The 18,602-nt window shown below is 49.5% G+C and overlaps 2 protein-coding genes across 4 annotated transcripts in view; one reads left to right on the top strand and one right to left on the bottom strand.

The window, feature by feature from the left end:
• The window catches only part of NCSTN (nicastrin), a 51,869-nt gene extending 38,824 nt beyond the window's left edge, over positions 1–13,045 (bottom strand). For all 3 annotated transcript variants that reach the window (XM_082298513.1, XM_082298514.1, XM_082298515.1), the window contains exons 1-4: positions 12,905–13,045; positions 11,448–11,552; positions 8,507–8,630; positions 5,849–5,967 (exon numbers count right to left, since the gene is read on the bottom strand). In XM_082298513.1, the coding sequence (XP_082154639.1) occupies positions 5,849–5,967; positions 8,507–8,630; positions 11,448–11,552; positions 12,905–13,043 (487 nt within the window). In that variant the 5' untranslated portion in view covers positions 13,044–13,045. The remainder of the gene's footprint in view (positions 1–5,848; positions 5,968–8,506; positions 8,631–11,447; positions 11,553–12,904) is intronic.
• A 79-nt stretch (positions 13,046–13,124) lies between these two features.
• Positions 13,125–18,602, top strand: part of COPA (COPI coat complex subunit alpha) — a 62,461-nt gene continuing 56,983 nt past the window's right edge. Inside the window, exons 1-2 of the mRNA XM_082298509.1 lie at positions 13,125–13,219; positions 16,817–16,930. Of these exons, the coding sequence (XP_082154635.1) occupies positions 13,180–13,219; positions 16,817–16,930 (154 nt within the window). The 5' untranslated portion in view covers positions 13,125–13,179. The remainder of the gene's footprint in view (positions 13,220–16,816; positions 16,931–18,602) is intronic.

The raw sequence follows: 18,602 nt of genomic DNA, 5'->3' as shown, positions 1-18,602 counted from the left end.
GGAGAAAAAAGGGGGGTAAATGGGGAAAAAATGGGGGAAAAATGGAGAAAAAGGGGGAAAATGGGGGAAAATGGGGGAGAAAAAGGGCGGAAAATGGGGAAAAAATGGAGATAAAGGGGGAAAAAATGGAGAAAAAAGGGGGAAAATGGGGGGAAATGGGGAAAAAATGGAGAAAAAAGGGGAAAATGGGGGAGAAATGGAGAAAATGGGGGAGAAATGGGGGAAAAATGGGGAAAAAAGGGGGGAAAATGGAGATAAATGGTGAAAAAATGGAGAAAAAAGGGGGGAAAATGGGGGGAAATGGGGGGAAAATGGTGAAAAAAGGGGGGTAAATGGGGAAAAATGGAGGAAAATGAGGGGAATATGGGGGGAAATGGGGGGGAAATGGAGAAAAATGGTGAAAAAAGGGGGAAAAAATGGGGGGAAATGGGGGGAAAATGGAGAAAAATGGTGAAAAAAGGGGGGTAAATGGGGAGAAAATGGAGAAAAAATGGGGGAATATGGGGGAAATGGGGAAAAATGGAGAAAAAAGGGGGAAAAAATGGAGAAAAAAGGGGGAAAATGGGGGAAAATGGGGGAGAAAGAGGAGGGAAAATGGGGAAAATGGGGAAAAGATGGAGAAAAAAGGGGGGTAAATGGGGAAAAAATGGGGGAGAAATGGAGAAAAAAGGGGGGAAAATGGGGAAAATGGGGGAGAAAAAGGGCGGAAAATGGGGAAAAAATGGAGATAAAGGGGGAAAAAATGGAGAAAAAAGGGGGAAAATGGGGGGAAATGGGAAAGAAAAATGGAGAAAAAGGGGGAAAATGGGGGAGAAATGGAGAAAATGGGGGAGAAATGGGGAAAAATGGGGAAAAAAAGGGGAAATGGGAAAAAAGGGGGGGAAATGGGGAAAAATGGGGAAAAAGGGGGAAAATGGAGAAAATAGGGGGGAAAATGGGGAAAAATGGAGATAAATGGTGAAAAAATGGAGAAAAATGGGGGAAAAATGGGGGGAAATGGTGAAAAAAGGGGGGTAAATGGGGAAAAATGGGGGAAAATGGGGGGGAAATGGTGGGAATGGGGAAAAATGGCGAAAAAAACGGTGCAAAAATGGAGAAAAAATGGGGGAAAATAGGGGAAAATGGGGAAAAATGGGGGGAAAATGGGGAAAAATGGAGAAAAATGGTGAAAAAATGGAGATAAATGGTGAAAAAATGGAGAAAAAAGGGGGAAAAATGATGAAAAAAGGGGAAAACGGGGGAGAAAAAGGGGGGAAAATGGGAAAAAATGGGGAAAAAATGGAGAAAAAAGGGAAAAATGGGGGAGAAATGGAGAAAATGGGGGAGAAATGGGGAAAAATGGGGAAAAATGGGGGGGAAATGGAGATAAATGGTGAAAAAATGGAGAAAAAAGGGGGAAAAATGGGGGGAAATGGGGGGAAAATGGTGAAAAAAAGGGGGGTAAATGGGGAAAAAATGGAGAAAAATGAGGGAATATGGTGGGAGGGTGAGTGGGGAGGGAAATGGGGGAAATGGGGAAAAATGGTGAAAAAAGGGGGAAAAATGGGGGGAAATGGGGGGAAAATGGAGAAAATGGTGGAAAAAGGGGGGTAAATGGGGAGAAAATGGAGAAAAAAATGGGGGAATATGGGGGGAAATGGGGAAAAATGGAGAAAAAAGGGGGAAAAAATGGAGAAAAAAAGGGGGAAAATGGGGGAAAATGGGGAAAATGGGGGGGAAATGGGGAAAAATATAGAAAAATGGTGAAAAAATGGAGAAAAAAGGGGGGGAAAATGGAGAAAAAAGGGGGAAAATGGGGGAAAATGGGGAGAAAGAGGAGGGGAAAATGGGGAAAATGGGGAAAAGATGGAGAAAAAAGGGGGGAAATGGGGAAAAATGGGGAGAAATGGGGAAAAAATGGAGAAAAAAGGGGGGGAAAATGGGGGAAATGAAAAGGAAATGGGGGGAGAAATGGAGGAAAATGTGGAAAAAATGGAGAAAAAGGGGGAAAAATGGGGGGAAATGGGGGAAATGGAGAAAAATGGTGAAAAAAGGGGGTAAATGGTGAAAAAATGGAGAAAAATGAGGGGAATATGGGGAAAAACGGGGGGAAAATGGGGGAAAATGGGGAAAAATGGGGGGAAAATGGGGGAATATGGGGGGGAAATGGGGGGGAAATGGAGAAAAATGGTGAAAAAAATGGAGATAAATGGTGAAAAAATGGAGAAAAAAAGGGGGAAAAATGGTGAAAAAAGGGGGGAAATGGAGAAAAAGGGGGAAAAATGGGGGGAAATGGGGGGAAAATGGTGAAAAAAGGGGGGTAAATGGGGAAAAATGGAGAAAAATGAGGGGAATATGGGGGGAAATGGGGGGAAAATGGAGAAAAATGGTGAAAAAAGGGGGAAAAATGGGGGGGAATGGAGAAAAATGGTGAAAAAAGGGGGGTAAATGGGGAGAAAATGGAGAAAAAATGGGGGAATATGGGGGGAAATGGGGAAAATGGAGAAAAAAGGGGGAAAAAATGGAGAAAAAAGGGGGAAAATGGGGGAAAATGGGGGAGAAAGAGGAGGGAAAATGGGGAAAATGGGGAAAAGATGGAGAAAAAAGGGGGGTAAATGGGGAAAAATGGGGGAGAAATGGAGAAAAAAGGGGGAAAATGGGGGAAAATGGGGGAGAAAAAGGGCGGAAAATGGGGAAAAGATGGAGGAAAAAAGGGGGAAATGGGAAAAAATGGGGAGAAATGGGGAAAAAATGGAGAAAAAAGGGGGGGAAAATGGGGGAGAAATGGAGGAAAATGGGGGAGAAATGGAGAAAATGTGGAAAAAATGGAGAAAAAAGGGGGAAAAAATGGGGGGAAATGGGGGAAAATGGAGAAAAATGGTGAAAAAAGGGGGTAAATGGTGAAAAAAATAGAGAAAAATGAGGGGAATATGGGGAAAAACGGGGGAAAAGGGGGGAAAATGGGGAAAAATGGGGGGAAAATGGGGGAATATGGGGGGGAAATGGGGGGAAATGGAGAAAAATGGTTGAAAAATGGAGATAAATGGTGAAAAAATGGAGATAAATGGTTGAAAAAATGGAGAAAAAAGGGGGAAAAATGGAGAAAAAAGGGGGAAAAATGGGGGGAAATGGGGGGAAAATGGAGAAAAAATGGGGGAAAATGGGGGAGAAATGGAGAAAATGGGGAGAAATGGGGAAAAATGGGGAAAAATGGGGGGAAAATGGAGATAAATGGTGAAAAAAATGGAGAAAAAAGGGGGAAAAATGGGGGAAATGGGGGGAAATGGTGAAAAAGGGGGGTAAATGGGGAGAAAATGGAGAAAAAATGGGGGAATATGGGGGGAAATGGGGAAAATGGAGAAAAAAGGGGGGAAAAAATGGAGAAAAAAGGGGAAATGGGGAGAAAGAGGAGGGAAAATGGGGAAAATGGGGAAAAGATGGAGAAAAAAGGGGGAAAAATGGGGGGAAATGGGGGGAAAATGGTGAAAAAAGGGGGGTTAAATGGGAAAAAATAGAGAAAAATGAGGGGAATATGGGGGGAAATGGGGGGAAAATGGAGAAAAATGGTGAAAAAAGGGGGAAAAATGCGGGAAATGGGGGAGAAAAAAGGGCGGAAAATGGGGAAAAAATGGAGATAAAGGGGGAAAAAAATGGAGAAAAAAGGGGGAAAATGGGGGGAAATGGGAAAAAATGGAGAAAAAGGGGAAAATGGGGGAGAAATGGAGAAAATGGGGGAGAAATGGGGAAAAATGGGGAAAAATGGGGGGAAAATGGAGATAAATGGTGAAAAAATGGAGAAAAAAGGGGGAAAGAAATGGGGGAAATGGGGAAATGGTGAAAAAGGGGGGTAAATGGGGAAAAATGGAGAAAAATGAGGGGAATATGGGGGGAAATGGGGGGGAAATGGAGAAAAATGGTGAAAAAAGGGGGGAAAAATGGGGGGAAATGGGGGGAAAATGGAGAAAAATGGTGAAAAAAGGGGGGTAAATGGGGAGAAAATGGAGAAAAAATGGGGGAATATGGGGGAAATGGGGAAAAATGGAGAAAAAAGGGGAAAAAATGGAGAAAAAAGGGGGAAAATGGGGGAGAAAGAAGAGGGAAATGGGGAAATGGGGAAAAAGGGGGAAATGGGGAAAAAAATAGAGAAAAGGGGGGGAAATGGGGGAGAAATGGAGAAAAATGGGGAAAAATGGGGGGAAATGGGGGGAAATGGGGGAAAAATGGAGAAAAATGGTGAAAAAACGGTGCAAAAATGGAGATAAATGGTGAAAAATGGAGAAAAAAGGGGGAAAATGGGGGAAAAACGGGGGGAAAGGGGGGAAAATGGGGGAAAAATGGGGGAAAATGGGGGGAAAATGGAGAAAAATGGTGAAAAAATGGAGAAAAAAATGGGAAAAATGGAGAAAAAGGGGGAAAATGGGGAAAAAATGGAGAAAAAAGGGAAAAATGGGGGAGAAATGGAAAAAAGGGGGAGAAATGGGGAAAAATGGGGAAAAAAGGGGGAAAAATGGGGGAAATGGGGGGAAAATGGAGAAAAATGAGGGGAATATGGGGGAAATGGGGGGAAATGGGGAAAAATGGTGAAAAAACGGTGCAAAAATGGAGAAAAAATGGGGGGAAATGGGGAAAAAAGGGGGAGAAATGGGGGAAAATGGGGGAAAGATGGAGAAAAAATGGAGAAAAATGGGGAACAACGGTGCAAAAATGGAGATAAATGGTGAAAAAATGGAGAAAAAAGGGGGGAAAATGGGGAAAAATGGGGGAAAATGGGGAAAAAAGGAGAAAATGGGGGAATAGTGAAGAAAAAATGGAGAAAAAAGAGGGGGAAATGGGGAAAAATTGGAGAAAAATGGGGGGAATATGGGGGAAAATGGGGGGAAATGGGGAAAAATGGTCAAATAATGGAGAAAAAGGTGAAAAAATGGGGAAAAATGGTGCGAAGATGGAGAAAAACGGGAAAAAATGGAAAAAATGGAGCAAAAATAGAGAAAAAAGGGAAAAATGGAGAAAAAAATGGGAAAAATGGGGGGAAAATGGCACAAAAATGGAGAAAAATTGTGAAAAAGGGACAAAAAATGGGAAAAACAGAGAAAAAATGGAAAAACAGAGAAAAACGGGGAAAATTTGAGAAAAATGGTGCAAAACCAGAGAAAAATGGTGCAAAAATGGAGAAAAATGGGGAAAATGGACAAAAAATGGGGAAAAATGGTGCAAAAATGAAGAAAAATGGTGAAAAAATGGACAAAACCAGGAAAAACGGAGAAAAAATGGAAAAATGGAGAAAAATGGAGAAAAAATGGAGAAAAATGGGAAAAAATGGAGAAAAAATGGAGAAAAAATGGAGAAAAAAAGGGAAAAAATGGAGAAAAAATGGAGAAAAAGGAAAAAATGGAGAAAAAATGGGAAAAAATGGGAAAAAATGGGAAAAATCTGAGCCTGGAGGGAAGAATTCCGGAATTTCAGGATGGGATGGGATCTTAAGGATAATCTGGGACAGCTTCCACCATCCCAGGTGGATCCAAGACGGATTTGGGATGAGGAATCCATGGAATTCCCTGGGCCAGGGCCCCCTCACCCTCACAGGGAAGGATTTCTCCCAATAATCCCAGCGAAAATTCCCACCTTTCCCTCCATTCCCGCTTTTCCCAGCACTGCATCCTTTGGGAAAAGTCCCTTCCCAAGGAGGTCACTCCAAAGCTGAACATTCCCAATTTTCCAGCCTTTTTTCCCAAGCTGGATCCCCAATTTGAGATTCCGATTTCCCTCCCATTCCCATTTCCCTGAAATCCTTGGATTATCCCCCCCAAGCCCAGCCCTTTTCCTGCTTTTCCTGCTCCCAGGCAGGGAAGAACTGGGAATTTTTCCTCACCAAATCCATCGTTGGGACACTTCAATCCCGGGGAAAATCCTCCGGGAGGGGCGGGCGAGGCAGCGGCCACGGCCAGGCCAGAAATCCGGGGACTTCCCTTCAGCTGCATCAAAATCTCCCTGGAGAAGGGAAAACCAGGCTGGAATCAGGGATTTATCCCTAAAGAACTGAAATCCAGGGATAAATCAAAGAAATGAAGGAAAAATCCCCGGATTTTTATGTGGGAAGGGCCCAAAATGCTGGAAAATCAACAGGAAGGAAATTCCAGGCTGCAAATCCGGGGATTTCCCCTCAGCTGCATCAAAATCTCCCTGGAGAAGGGAAAACCAGGCTGGAATCAGGGATTTATCCCTAAAGAACTGAAATCCAGGGATAAATCAAAGAAATGAAGGAAAAATCCCCAGATTTTTATGTGGGAAGGGCCCAAAATGCTGGAAAATCAACAGGAAGGAAATTCCAGGCTGCAAATCCGGGGATTTCCCCTCAGCTGCATCAAAATCTCCCTGGAGAAGGGAAAACCAGGCTGGAATCAGAGATTTATCCCTAAAGAACTGAAATCCAGGGATAAATCAAAGAAATGAAGGAAAAATCCCGGGATTTTTATGTGGGAAAGGCCCAAAATAGCAGAAAATCAACAGGAAGGAAATTCCAGGCTGCAAATCCGGGGATTTCCCCTCAGCTGCATCAAAATCTCCCTGGAGAAGGGAAAATGGGGCTGGAATCAGGGATTTATCCCTAAAGAACTGAAATCCAGGGATAAATCAAAGAAATGAAGGAAAAATCCCCGGATTTTTATGTGGGAAGGGCCCAAAATGCTGGAAAATCAACAGGAAGGAAATTCCAGGCTGCAAATCTGGGAATTTCCCCTCAGCTGCATCAAAATCTCCCTGGAGAAGGGAAAACAGGGCTGGAATCAGGGATTTATCCAGAAAAAGGTGAAATTCAGGGATAAACCAAGGAAATGAAGGAAAAATCCCCAGATTTTTATGTGGGAAGGGCCCAAAATAGCAGAAAATCAACAGGAAGGAAATTCCAGGCTGCAAATCCGGGGATTTCCCCTCAGCTGCATCAAAATCTCCCTGGAGAAGGGAAAACCAGGCTGGAATCAGGGATTTATCCCTAAAGAACTGAAATCCAGGGATAAATCAAAGAAATGAAGGAAAAATCCCCAGATTTTTATGTGGGAAGGGCCCAAAATGCTGGAAAATCAACAGGAAGGAAATTCCAGGCTGCAAATCTGGGAATTTCCCCTCAGCTGCATCAAAATCTCCCTGGAGAAGGGAAAACAGGGCTGGAATCAGGGATTTATCCAGAAAAAGGTGAAATTCAGGGATAAACCAAGGAAATGAAGGAAAAATCCCCAGATTTTTATGTGGGAAGGGCCCAAAATAGCAGAAAATCAACAGGAAGGAAATTCCAGGCTGCAAATCCGGGGATTTCCCCTCAGCTGCATCAAAATCTCCCTGGAGAAGGGAAAACCAGGCTGGAATCAGGGATTTATCCCTAAAGAACTGAAATCCAGGGATAAATCAAAGAAATGAAGGAAAAATCCCCAGATTTTTATGTGGGAAGGGCCCAAAATGCTGGAAAATCAACAGGAAGGAAATTCCAGGCTGCAAATCCGGGGATTTCCCCTCAGCTGCATCAAAATCTCCCTAGAAAAGGGAAAACCAGGCTGGAATCAGGGATTTATCCCTAAAGAACTGAAATCCAAGGATAAATCAAAGAAATGAAGGAAAAATCCCGGGATTTTTATGTGGGAAGGGCCCAAAATGCTGGAAAATCAACAGGAAGGAAATTCCAGGCTGCAAATCCGGGGATTTCCCCTCAGCTGCATCAAAATCTCCCTGGAGAAGGGAAAATGGGGCTGGAATCAGGGATTTATCCCTAAAGAACTGAAATCCAAGGATAAATCAAAGAAATGAAGGAAAAATCCCCGGATTTTTATGGGGGAAGGGCCCAAAATAGCAGAAAATCAACAGGAAGGAAATTCCAGGCTGCAAATCCGGGGATTTCCCCTCAGCTGCATCAAAATCTCCCTGGAGAAGGGAAAACCAGGCTGGAATCAGAGATTTATCCCTAAAGAACTGAAATCCAGGGATAAATCAAAGAAATGAAGGAAAAATCCCCGGATTTTTATGTGGGAAGGGCCCAAAATGCTGGAAAATCAACAGGAAGGAAATTCCAGGCTGCAAATCCGGGGATTTCCCCTCAGCTGCATCAAAATCTCCCTGGAGAAGGGAAAACCAGGCTGGAATCAGGGATTTATGCAGGGGAAAGTAAAATTCAGGGATAAATCAAAGAAACAAAGGAAAAATCCCCGGATTTTTATGTGGGAAGGGCCTAAAACTGTGGAAAATCAGCAGGAAGAAAATTCCAGCCACGCCTTTCCCGCTTTTCCCAGGGAAAGGAGCCCTCAGCCCATCCCGGGATTGATTCTTCCCTCTTTTTTAAAATCACAGCTCAACATTCCACAGATTTGAGAACAACCACAGAACCAACCCCACAGAAAAAAGAAGCAGCAAAACCCCAAATTTCGGCAGGACTAAACCCACGAAACCCCAGGAAAAGCAGGAATTCTCCAAGCCAGGGATTTGGGGGACAGGGAAAATGGGATTTTCTGTGGGAATTTTGGGGGTTTTGATGGCAAAAACTGACCTGGAGAAGAGATTCCCGTCCAGCAGGATCATGTAGGGGGGGTGGGGCCCTGTGGAAAGGGCCCATTCCAGGTCCTCCTCCTTCTCCACCACGTGGATCACGCCCGTGTCGCCGCTGAGCGAGGCTGAGGGGCAGAGAGCGGGATCATCCCGCCAGAATTCCATGGAAAAGGTGGGATGGGGGATGCGGGATGGAGGGAGGGGCTGGGGGATGGAAATGGGGGATTTGGCTCCTCAGAATTCCATGGAAAAGGTGGGACGGAGGATGCGGGATGGAGGGAGGGGCTGGGGGGAGGAAATGGGGGATTTGGCTCCTCAGAATTCCATGGAAAAGCTGAGGGATGGAAATGGGGGATTTGGCCCCTCAGAATTCCATGGAAAAGCTGAGGGATGGACATGGGGGATTTGGCCCCTCAGAATTCCCAAAACTCCATGGAAAAGCTGAGGGATGGAAATGTGGGATTTGGCCCCTCAGAATTCCATGGAAAAGCTGGGATGGGGGATGAGGGATGGAGGGAAGGGCTGGGGGGTGGAAATGGGGGATTTGGCCCCTCAGAATTCCATGGAAAAGATGAGGGATTGAGGGAAAAGCTGAGGGATGGAAATGGGGGATTTGGCCCCTCAGAATTCCCAAAATTCCATGGAAAAGATGAGGGATGGAAATGTGGGATTTGGCCCCTCAGAATTCCCAAAATTCCATGGAAAAGATGAGGGATGGAAATGTGGGATTTGGCCCCTCAGTTCCCAAAATTCCATGGAAAAGATGAGGGATGGAAATGTGGGATTTGGCCCCTCAGAGTTCCCAAAACTCCATGGAAAAGCTGAGGGATGGAAATGGGGGATTTGGCCCCTCAGAATTCCCAAAATTCCATGGAAAAGATGAGGGATGGAAATGTGGGATTTGGCCCCTCAGAGTTCCCAAAATTCCATGGAAAAGCTGGGATGGAGGATGAGGGATGGAGGGAGGGGCTGGGGGATGGAAATGGGGGATTTGGCCCCTCAGAATTCCATGGAAAAGCTGAGGGATTGAGGGAAAAGCTGAGGGATGGAAATGGAGGATTTGGCCCCTCAGAATTCCATGGAAAAGTTGGAATGGGGGATGAGGGATGGAGGGAGGGGCTGGGGGGTGGAAATGTGGAATTTGGCCCCTCAGAATTCCCAAAATTCCATGGAAAAGCTGAGGGATGGAAATGTGGGATTTGGCCCCTCAGAATTCCCAAAACTCCATGGAAAAGCTGAGGGATGGAAATGTGGGATTTGGCCCCTCAGAATTCCATGGAAAAGCTGGGATGGGGGATGAGGGATGGAGGGAGGGGCTGGGGGGTGGAAATGGGGGATTTGGCCCCTCAGAATTCCATGGAAAAGCTGAGGAATTGAGGGAAAAGCTGAGGGATGGAAATGGGGGATTTGGCCCCTCAGAATTCCCAAAATTCCATGGAAAAGCTGAGGGATGGAAATGTGGGATTTGGCCCCTCAGAATTCCCAAAATTCCATGGAAAAGATGAGGGATGGAAATGTGGGATTTGGCCCCTCAGACTTCCCAAAATTCTATGGAAAAGCTGAGGGATGGAAATGTGGGATTTGGCCCCTCAGAGCTCCATGGAAAAGCTGAGGGATGGAAATGGGGGACTTGGCCCCTCAGAATTCCATGGAAAAGCTGAGGGATGGAAATGTGGGATTTGGCCCCTCAGAATTCCATGGAAAAGCTGAGGGATGGACATGGGGGATTTGGCCCCTCAGAATTCCCAAAATTCCATGGAAAAGATGAGGGATGGAAATGTGGGATTTGGCCCCTCAGACTTCCCAAAATTCTATGGAAAAGCTGAGGGATGGAAATGTGGGATTTGGCCCCTCAGAGCTCCATGGAAAAGCTGAGGGATGGAAATGGGGGACTTGGCCCCTCAGAATTCCATGGAAAAGCTGAGGGATGGAAATGTGGGATTTGGCCCCTCAGAATTCCATGGAAAAGCTGAGGGATGGACATGGGGGATTTGGCCCCTCAGAATTCCCAAAATTCCATGGAAAAGATGAGGGATGGAAATGTGGGATTTGGCCCCTCAGAATTCCATGGAAAAGCTGGAATGGGGGATGAGGGATGGAGGGAGGGGCTGGGGGGTGGAAATGTGGAATTTGGCCCCTCAGAATTCCCAAAACTCCATGGAAAAGCTGAGGGATGGAAATGGGGGATTTGGCCCCTCAGAGTTCCCAAAATTCCATGGAAAAGATGAGGGATGGAAATGTGGGATTTGGCCCCTCAGAATTCCCAAAATTCCATGGAAAAGATGAGGGATTGGGGGAGCAGCTGGGGGATGCAAATGTGGGATTTGGCCCCTCAGAATTCCATGGAAAAGCTGGGATGGGGGATGAGGGATGGAGGGAGGGGCTGGGGGTGTGGAAATGGGGGATTTGGCCCCTCAGAATTCCATGGAAAAGCTGAGGAATTGAGGGAAAAGCTGAGGGATGGAAATGGGGGATTTGGCCCCTCAGAATTCCCAAAATTCCATGGAAAAGCTGAGGGATGGAAATGTGGGATTTGGCCCCTCAGAATTCCATGGAAAAGCTGGAATGGGGGATGAGGGATGGAGGGAGGGGCTGGGGGGTGGAAATGGGGGATTTGGCCCCTCAGAATTCCATGGAAAAGCTGAGGGATGGAAATGGGGGATTTGGCCCCTCAGAATTCCATGGAAAAGCTGAGGGATTGAGGGAAAAGCTGAGGGATGGAAATGGGAGGTTTGGCCCCTCAGAATCCCCCCTCATTCCCGACATTCCCCAATCCCACCAAACCACAACCCCACGGATCCGGGCTCGGAATTCCCCACCATTCCCACCTTTCCCAACACCTCCCCACTCCAAACACCCCACGGCTCTCCCGGGGAGCACCTGGGGGCTCCCGAACCCCCCCGGAATTCCCGGAATTCCCGGGATTCCCGGGATTCGCTCACACTGGCAGCCGATCTGGTGCGTGGCGTTGAGGAGCCGCACGCAGGGCGCCGTCCGGTTCAGCGGGATGTAAATCTTCCTCTCCACGGAATTCCCGGAGCACGAGCCTGAGGGGGGGGCACGCACCGGGATCAGCACCGGGATCGGGATTGGGATCGGGATCAGGATCGGCACCGGGATTGGGATCGGGATCGGCACCGGGATCGGCACCGGGATTGGGATCGGGAGTGGAATCGGCATCGGCACCGGGATCGGCACCGGGATTGGGATCGGCACCGGGACCGGGACCGGGACCGGGAGTGGGATCGGCATCGGCACCGGGATCGGCACCGGGACCGGGATCAGGATCGGCACCGGGATTGGCACCGGGATTGGGATCGGCACCGGGACCGGGACCGGGACCGGGACCGGGACCGGGACCGGGATTGGGATCGGGATCGGCACCGGGACCGGGATCGGGATCAGGATCGGCACCGGGATCGGCACCGGGATCGGGATCGGGATCGGAATCAGGATCGGCACCGGGATTGGGATTGGGATCGGCACCGGGATCGGCACCGGGACCGGGATCAGCACCGGGACCGGGATCGGCATCGGCACCGGGATCGGGATCGGGATCGGCACCGGGATCGGGACCGGGATCGGGATCGGGATCGGCACCGGGATCGGGATCGGGACCGGCACCGGGACCGGGATTGGGATCGGGATCGGCACCGGGATCGGGATCAGGACCGGGATCGGGATCAGGATCGGCACCGGGATCAGCACCGGGATTGGCACCGGGATCGGCACCGGGATTGGGATCGGCACCGGGACCGGGAGTGGGATCGGCATCGGCACCGGGATCGGGATCGGCACCGGGATCGGGATCGGCACCGGGATCGGGACCGGGATTGGGATCGGGATCGGCACCGGGATCGGGATCAGGATCGGCACCGGGATCGGCACCGGGATTGGGATCGGGATCGGCACCGGCACCGGGATCGGCACCGGGACCGGGATCAGCACCGGGACCGGGATCGGGATCAGCACCGGGATCCGAAACTCGGGAATAACCCCGAGGAAAAGCGGGAAAAAGCCTTTCCCGTTTTTTTTTGCGCTTCCAAGCGGTCTCACACTGGGCGGGGGGAAGCTCCGGGCGCTGTTGAAGCCCCGGAGGCGAAGACGGCGCTTCCCGCTTCCATTTTTACCTCACGGCTGGAAAAGTTGGGAGAGGGAAAGGACGGAAAACTCCTCCCGGCTTTTGAGCCCGGAAAGGAAAGGAAGCGCCTTCCCAGGTTTTTTTGACACCCCATACCTTCCAAAAGTTGGGAATGGGGTGGGAGGGACAGGAAGAAGCTCAGGGAGGCACCCCAAGGACCCAAACGGGACCCCAAAAGGGCCGGGGGTGGGACACGACCCCTCCGCACCCATCAGGACCCCCCCAAATCCCCCTTCCCCCCCCTCGCTCAGGCCTCACCCGCCGCCAGCGCGGCCAAGAGCAGCGCTCGGAGCATTCCCAAGGAATTCCAGAGCATTCCCAAGGAATCCCGGCCCTTCCCGGCCGCTCCCGCCTCCCTCAGCGCCGCCGGGCCCGGCGCCGCTCCCGCCGCCGCCATCTTCCCGGGGCCACTTCCGCAAAGGCGGCGGAAGCGGAAACGACGTCAGCGCGCACAACCTCCGGTGCTGCTTCCGGGGCGGCTCCGCGGCGCTGACGTGGAGGTTCCGGGCCGAGGCCGGACCGAGCGCGGGGCGATGTTGACCAAATTCGAGACCAAATCCGCGCGGGTGAAAGGTACCGGGATAAGGGGAAAAGAGGGAAAATCGGGAAGAGCGGGATTGAGGGCGTGGAGGAGCTGGGGATGCGGCGCGGGAGGGGATTGGCCCGGAAAGTCCGGGGAGAAGGTTCCGTTCCCTCATCAATGAGGGAGCAGCGGCCATGGAGAGTCCTGAGGGAGGGGGGGGGCTCATCCCGGAGAAAAGGGGGATCCAGGGGGAATTTGGGGCTCTTCCAGTGGGAATTTGGGATCTGATCGCAGGGAACGGGGCCAGCACAAGAGGGAACGGCCTCGAGCTGTGCCAGGGGAGGCTCAGGGTGGATATTTGGGAAAATCCCTCCTGGAAAGGGCGGCCAGGCAGTGGAAGGGGTTGGGTTTCCCATCGCTGGAGGTGTCCGAGGAGTCTCTGGACGTTGGTTTGGGGGTCGGGCACAGGCTGGACTCGGGGACCTTGGAATTCTTCTTCAACCTCAGGGATCTGGGGATTTGTGGATGCTGGAGGTGGGAAGGAGCTGGGGCTGGGAAATCCCGGGATGGGGACGGGGCTGGAGCAGCAGGAGAAGGGAACGGAGAGTCCTGAGGGAGCTGGGGGGGCTCATCCCAGAGAAAAGGGGGATCCAGAGGGAATTTGGGGCTCTTCCAGAGGGAATTTGGGATCTGATCGCAGGGAACGGGGCCAGCACAAGAGGGAACGGCCTCGAGCTGTGCCAGGGGAGGCTCAGGGTGGATATTTGGGAAAATCCCTCCTGGAAAGGGCGGCCAGGCCTTGGGAGGGGCTGCCCAGGGAGGCTTGGAGTGGCCATCCCTGGAGGTGTCCGAGGGATCCCTGGAGGTGTCCGAGGGATCCCAGGATTTAGGCTGCGGCACCGGGCTGGGATCCATCCCAGGCTTTTCCCTCGTTTTCCCTGTCTTTTCCCTGTTTTTTCCTCATTTTTTCCTCATCTTTCTCTTGTCCTTTCCCAGGTTTTTCCCCGTTCTTTCTCCCGTCCTTTCCCAGGGTTTCCCCATCTTTTCCCCATAGTTTTCTCATCTGTTCCCCGTCTTTTCCCTGCTTTTTCCTTGTTTCTTCCCAAGTTTTTTCCCATCTTTCCCTTGTCCATTCCCTGTTTCTTCCTTGTCCTTTCCCAGAGTTTTCTCCGTCTCTTCCCGGTGTCTTTTCCCATTCTTTTCCCATTCTTTTTCCCATTCTTTTTCCCATTCTTTTTCCCATTGTTTTTCCCATTGTTTTTCCCATTCTTTTCCCATTCTTTTCCTTGTCCATTCCCCGTCTCTTCCCTGTCCTTTCCCAGAGTTTTCTCTGTCTCTTCCCGGGCTTTTTCCCATTTTTCCCCTGGTCTTTTTCCCATTTTTCCCCTGGTCTTTCTCCCATTTTTCCCCAGAGTTTTCCTTGTCTCTTCCCAGAGATTTCCCTGTTTTTTCCTCATCTTTTCCCTGTATTTTTCCCTGTTGTTTCCCCATCTTTTCTGTGTTTTTTCCCTGTCCTTTTCCCAGGTTTTTCCCTGTTTCTTCCCCCATTTCTTCCCAAGGTTTTCCCCATCTTTTCCCAGACTTCTCCCTGACTTTTCCCAAGGTTTTCCCTTGTCCTTTCCTCATCTTTTCCCTGTCCATTCCCCGGTTTTTCCTTGTCCTTTCCCAGGTTTTTCCCTGTCTATTCCCAGGTTTCCCCTGTTTTTTCCCTGTTTTTCCCTGTTTTTTCCCAGCCTTTTCCCTGTCCATTCCCAGGTTTTTCCCTGTCCATTCCCAGGTTTTTCCCTGTCCATTCCCAGCCTTTTCCCTGTCCATTCCCAGCCTTTTCCCTGTTTTTTCCCAGCCTTTTCCCTGTTTTTTCCCAGGCTTTTCCATGTCCTTTCCCAGACTTCTCCCTGTCTCTTCCCAAGGTTTTCCCTTGTCCTTTCCTCATCTTTTCCCTGTTTTTTCCCAGGTTTTCCCTGTCCATTCCCAGGTTTTCCCTGTCCATTCCCAACCTTTTCCCTGTTTTTTCCCAGTCTTTTCCCTGTCCATTCCCAACCTTTTCCCTGTTTTTTCCCAGGTTTTCCCCTGTCCTTTCCTCATCTTTTCCCTGTCCGTTCCCAGCTTTTTCCTTGTCCATTCCCAGCTTTTTCCTTGTCCATTCCCAGCTTTTTCTCTGTTTTTTCCCAGCCTTTTCCCTGTTTATTCCCAGGTTTTCCTCTGTCTCTTCCCAAGGTTTTCCCTTGTCCTTTCCCAGCCTTTTCCCCATCCTTTCCTCATCTTTTCCCTTGTCCTTTCCTCATCTTTTCCCTGTCCATTCCCAGCTTTTTCCTTGTCCATTCCCAGCTTTTTCTCTGTTTATTCCCAGCATTTTCCCTGTTTTTTCCCAGGTTTTCCCTTATCCTTTCCTCATCTTTTCCTTGTCCATTCCCAGCTTTTTCCTTGTCCATTCCCAGCTTTTTCCCTGTTTGTTCCCGGCCTTTTCCCTGTTTATTCCCAGGTTTTCGTTTGTCTCTTCCCAAGGTTTTCCTTTGTCCTTTCCTCATCTTTTCCCTTGTCCATTCCCAGCTTTTTCTCTGTTTATTCCCAGCCTTTTCCCTGTTTATTCCCAGGTTTTCCTCTGTCTCTTCCCCAGGTTTTCCCTTGTCCATTCCCAGCCTTTTCCCTGTTTTTTCCCAGTCTTTTCCCTGTCCATTCCCAACCTTTTCCCTGTTTTTTTCCCAGGTTTTCCTTTGTCCTTTCCTCATCTTTTCCCTTGTCCATTCCCAGCCTTTTCCCTGTCCATTCCCAGCCTTTTCCCTGTTTTTTCCCAGCCTTTTCCCTGTTTTTTCCCAGGTTTTCCCTGTTTATTCCCAGTCTTTTGCCTGTCCATTCCCAGCCTTTTCCCTGTTTATTCCCAACCTTTCCCCCGTCCATTCCCAGCCTTTTCCCTGTCCATTCCCAGCTTTTCTCGTTTTTTCCCAGCCTTTTCCCTGTTTATTCCCAACCTTTCCCTCGTCCATTCCCAGCTTTTCCCTGTCCATTCCCAGCCTTTCCCCTGTTTATTCCCACCTTTCCCCTGTTTATTCCCACCTTTTCCCTGTTTTTTCCCAGCCTTTTCCCTGTTTTTTCCCAGTCTTTTCCCTGTCCATTCCCAACCTTTTCCCTGTTTTTTTCCCAGGTTTTCCTTTGTCCTTTCCTCATCTTTTCCCTGTCCATTCCCAGCCTTTTCCCTGTCCATTCCCAGCCTTTTCCCTGTCCATTCCCAGCCTTTTCTCTGTTTTTTCCCAGCCTTTTCCCTGTTTTTTCCCAGGTTTTCCCTGTTTATTCCCAGTCTTTTGCCTGTCCATTCCCAGGTTTTCCCTTGTCCTTTCCCAGGCTTTTCCCTGTTTTTTTCCCAGCCTTTCCCCTGTTTTTTCCCAGCCTTTCCCCTGTTTTTTCCCAGGTTTTCCCTTGTCCATTCCCAGGTTTTCCCTTGTCCTTTCCTCATCTTTTCCCTGTCCATTCCCAGCCTTTCCCCTGTTTTTTCCCAACCTTTCCCCCGTCCATTCCCAGCCTTTTCCCCATCCTTCCCCATCTTTTCCCTCTTCCCCCCCCCATCCTTTCCCCCGTCCCTTCCCCCATTTTCCCCCAATCTTTTCCCACCTTTTCCCCAGCCCCTTTCCCAACTTTTCCTGCTTTTCCAGGGCTCAGCTTCCACCCGAAGCGGCCCTGGATCCTCACGAGCCTCCACAACGGCGTCATCCAGCTCTGGGATTACCGCATGTGCACCCTCATCGACAAGTTCGACGAGCACGACGGTAAATCCGGCCAAAAAAACCGGGAATGCCGGGAATTCCGGGAATGCCGCGACCTCCCCGAGCCCCCTTTCATCCTGCAGCCTCCAAACCCCTCCCAGTTTGGGGTGGAAATCCTGGGAATTCCTGGAGTTGGGGAGGGAAGGGATGGGTTTGGGAATGGGGGGGGGGGGATTTCCCGGGGTTTTCCAGGCTTTGGGATAACGGCAGGGAATGGTTGGAGCTGTTCCTGAGGGGTTTTGGGATGGATTTTAGGGAATTTTCCCTCAGGGAATGGTTGGAGCTGTTCCTGAGGGGTTATTGGGAATGCCTGGAGCTGTTCCTGAGGGTTTTTGGGATGGATTTTGGAAAATTCGTCTCCCAGGGAATGCCTGGAGCTGTTCCAGGAGGATTTCTGGGATGGATTTTAGGGAATTTTCCCTCAGGGAATGGTTGGAGCTGTTCCTGAGGGGTTTTGGGATGGATTTTAGGGAATTTTCCCTCAGGGAATGCCTGGAGCTCTTCCTGAGGGGTTTTGGGATGGATTTTAGGGAATTTTCCCCCAGGGAATGGTTGGAGCTGTTCCTGAGGGATTTTTGGGATGGATTTTAGGGAATTTTCCCTCAGGGAATGGTTGGAGCTGTTCCTGAGGGGTTTTGGGATGGATTTCAGGGAATTTTCTCCCAGGGAATGGTTGGAGCTGCTCCTGAGGGGTTTTGGGATGGATTTCGGGGAATTTTCCCTCAGGGAATGGCTGGAGCTGTTCCTGAGGGATTTTTGGGATGGATTTTAGGGAATTTTCCCTCAGGGAATGGTTGGAGCTGCTCCTGAGGGGTTTTTGGGATGGATTTTAGGGAATTTTCCCTCAGGGAATGGTTGGAGCTGCTCCTGAGGGGTTTTGGGGTGGATTTCAGGGAATTTTCCCTCAGGGAATGGTTGGAGCTGCTCCTGAGGGGTTTTTGGGATGGATTTTAGGGAATTTTCCCTCAGGGAATGGTTGGAGCTGTTCCTGAGGGATTTTTTGGATGGATTTCAGGGAATTTTCCCCAGGGAATGGTTGGAGCTGTTCCTGAGGGGTTTTTGGGATGGATTTTAGGGAATTTTCCCCCAGGAAATGCCTGGAGCTGTTCCTGAGGGGTTTTGGGATGGATTTTAGGGAATTTTCCCTCAGGGAATGCCTGGAGCTGCTCCTGAGGGGTTTTGGGATGGATTTCAGGGAATTTTCCCTCAGGGAATGGTTGGAGCTGTTCCTGAGGGGTTTTGGGATGGATTTTAGGGAATTTCCCCCAGGGAATGGTTGGAGCTGCTCCTGAGGGGTTTTTGGGATGGATTTTAGGGAATTTTCCCGCAGGGAATGCCTGGAGCTGCTCCTGAGGGGTTTTGGGATGGATTTCAGGGAATTTTCTCCCAGGGAATGGTTGGAGCTGTTCCTGAGGGGTTTTGGGATGGATTTTAGGGAATTTTCCCCCAGGGAATGGTTGGAGCTGTTCCTGAGGGGTTTTGGGATGGATTTTAGGGAATTTTCCCTCAGGGAATGCCTGGAGCTGCTCCTGAGGGGTTTTGGGATGGATTTCAGGGAATTTTCTCCCAGGGAATGGCTGGAGCTGTTCCAGGAGGATTTTTGGGATGGATTTCAGGGAATTTTCCCTCAGGGAATGGCTGGAGCTGTTCCTGAGGGGTTTTTGGGATGGATTTT

The sequence above is a fragment of the Coloeus monedula genome (assembly GCF_965178545.1).
Source record: "Coloeus monedula genome assembly, chromosome: 29".
NCBI classification, from domain to species: Eukaryota; Metazoa; Chordata; class Aves; order Passeriformes; family Corvidae; genus Coloeus; species Coloeus monedula.
This window is presented reverse-complemented; position numbering and strand designations above follow the sequence as displayed.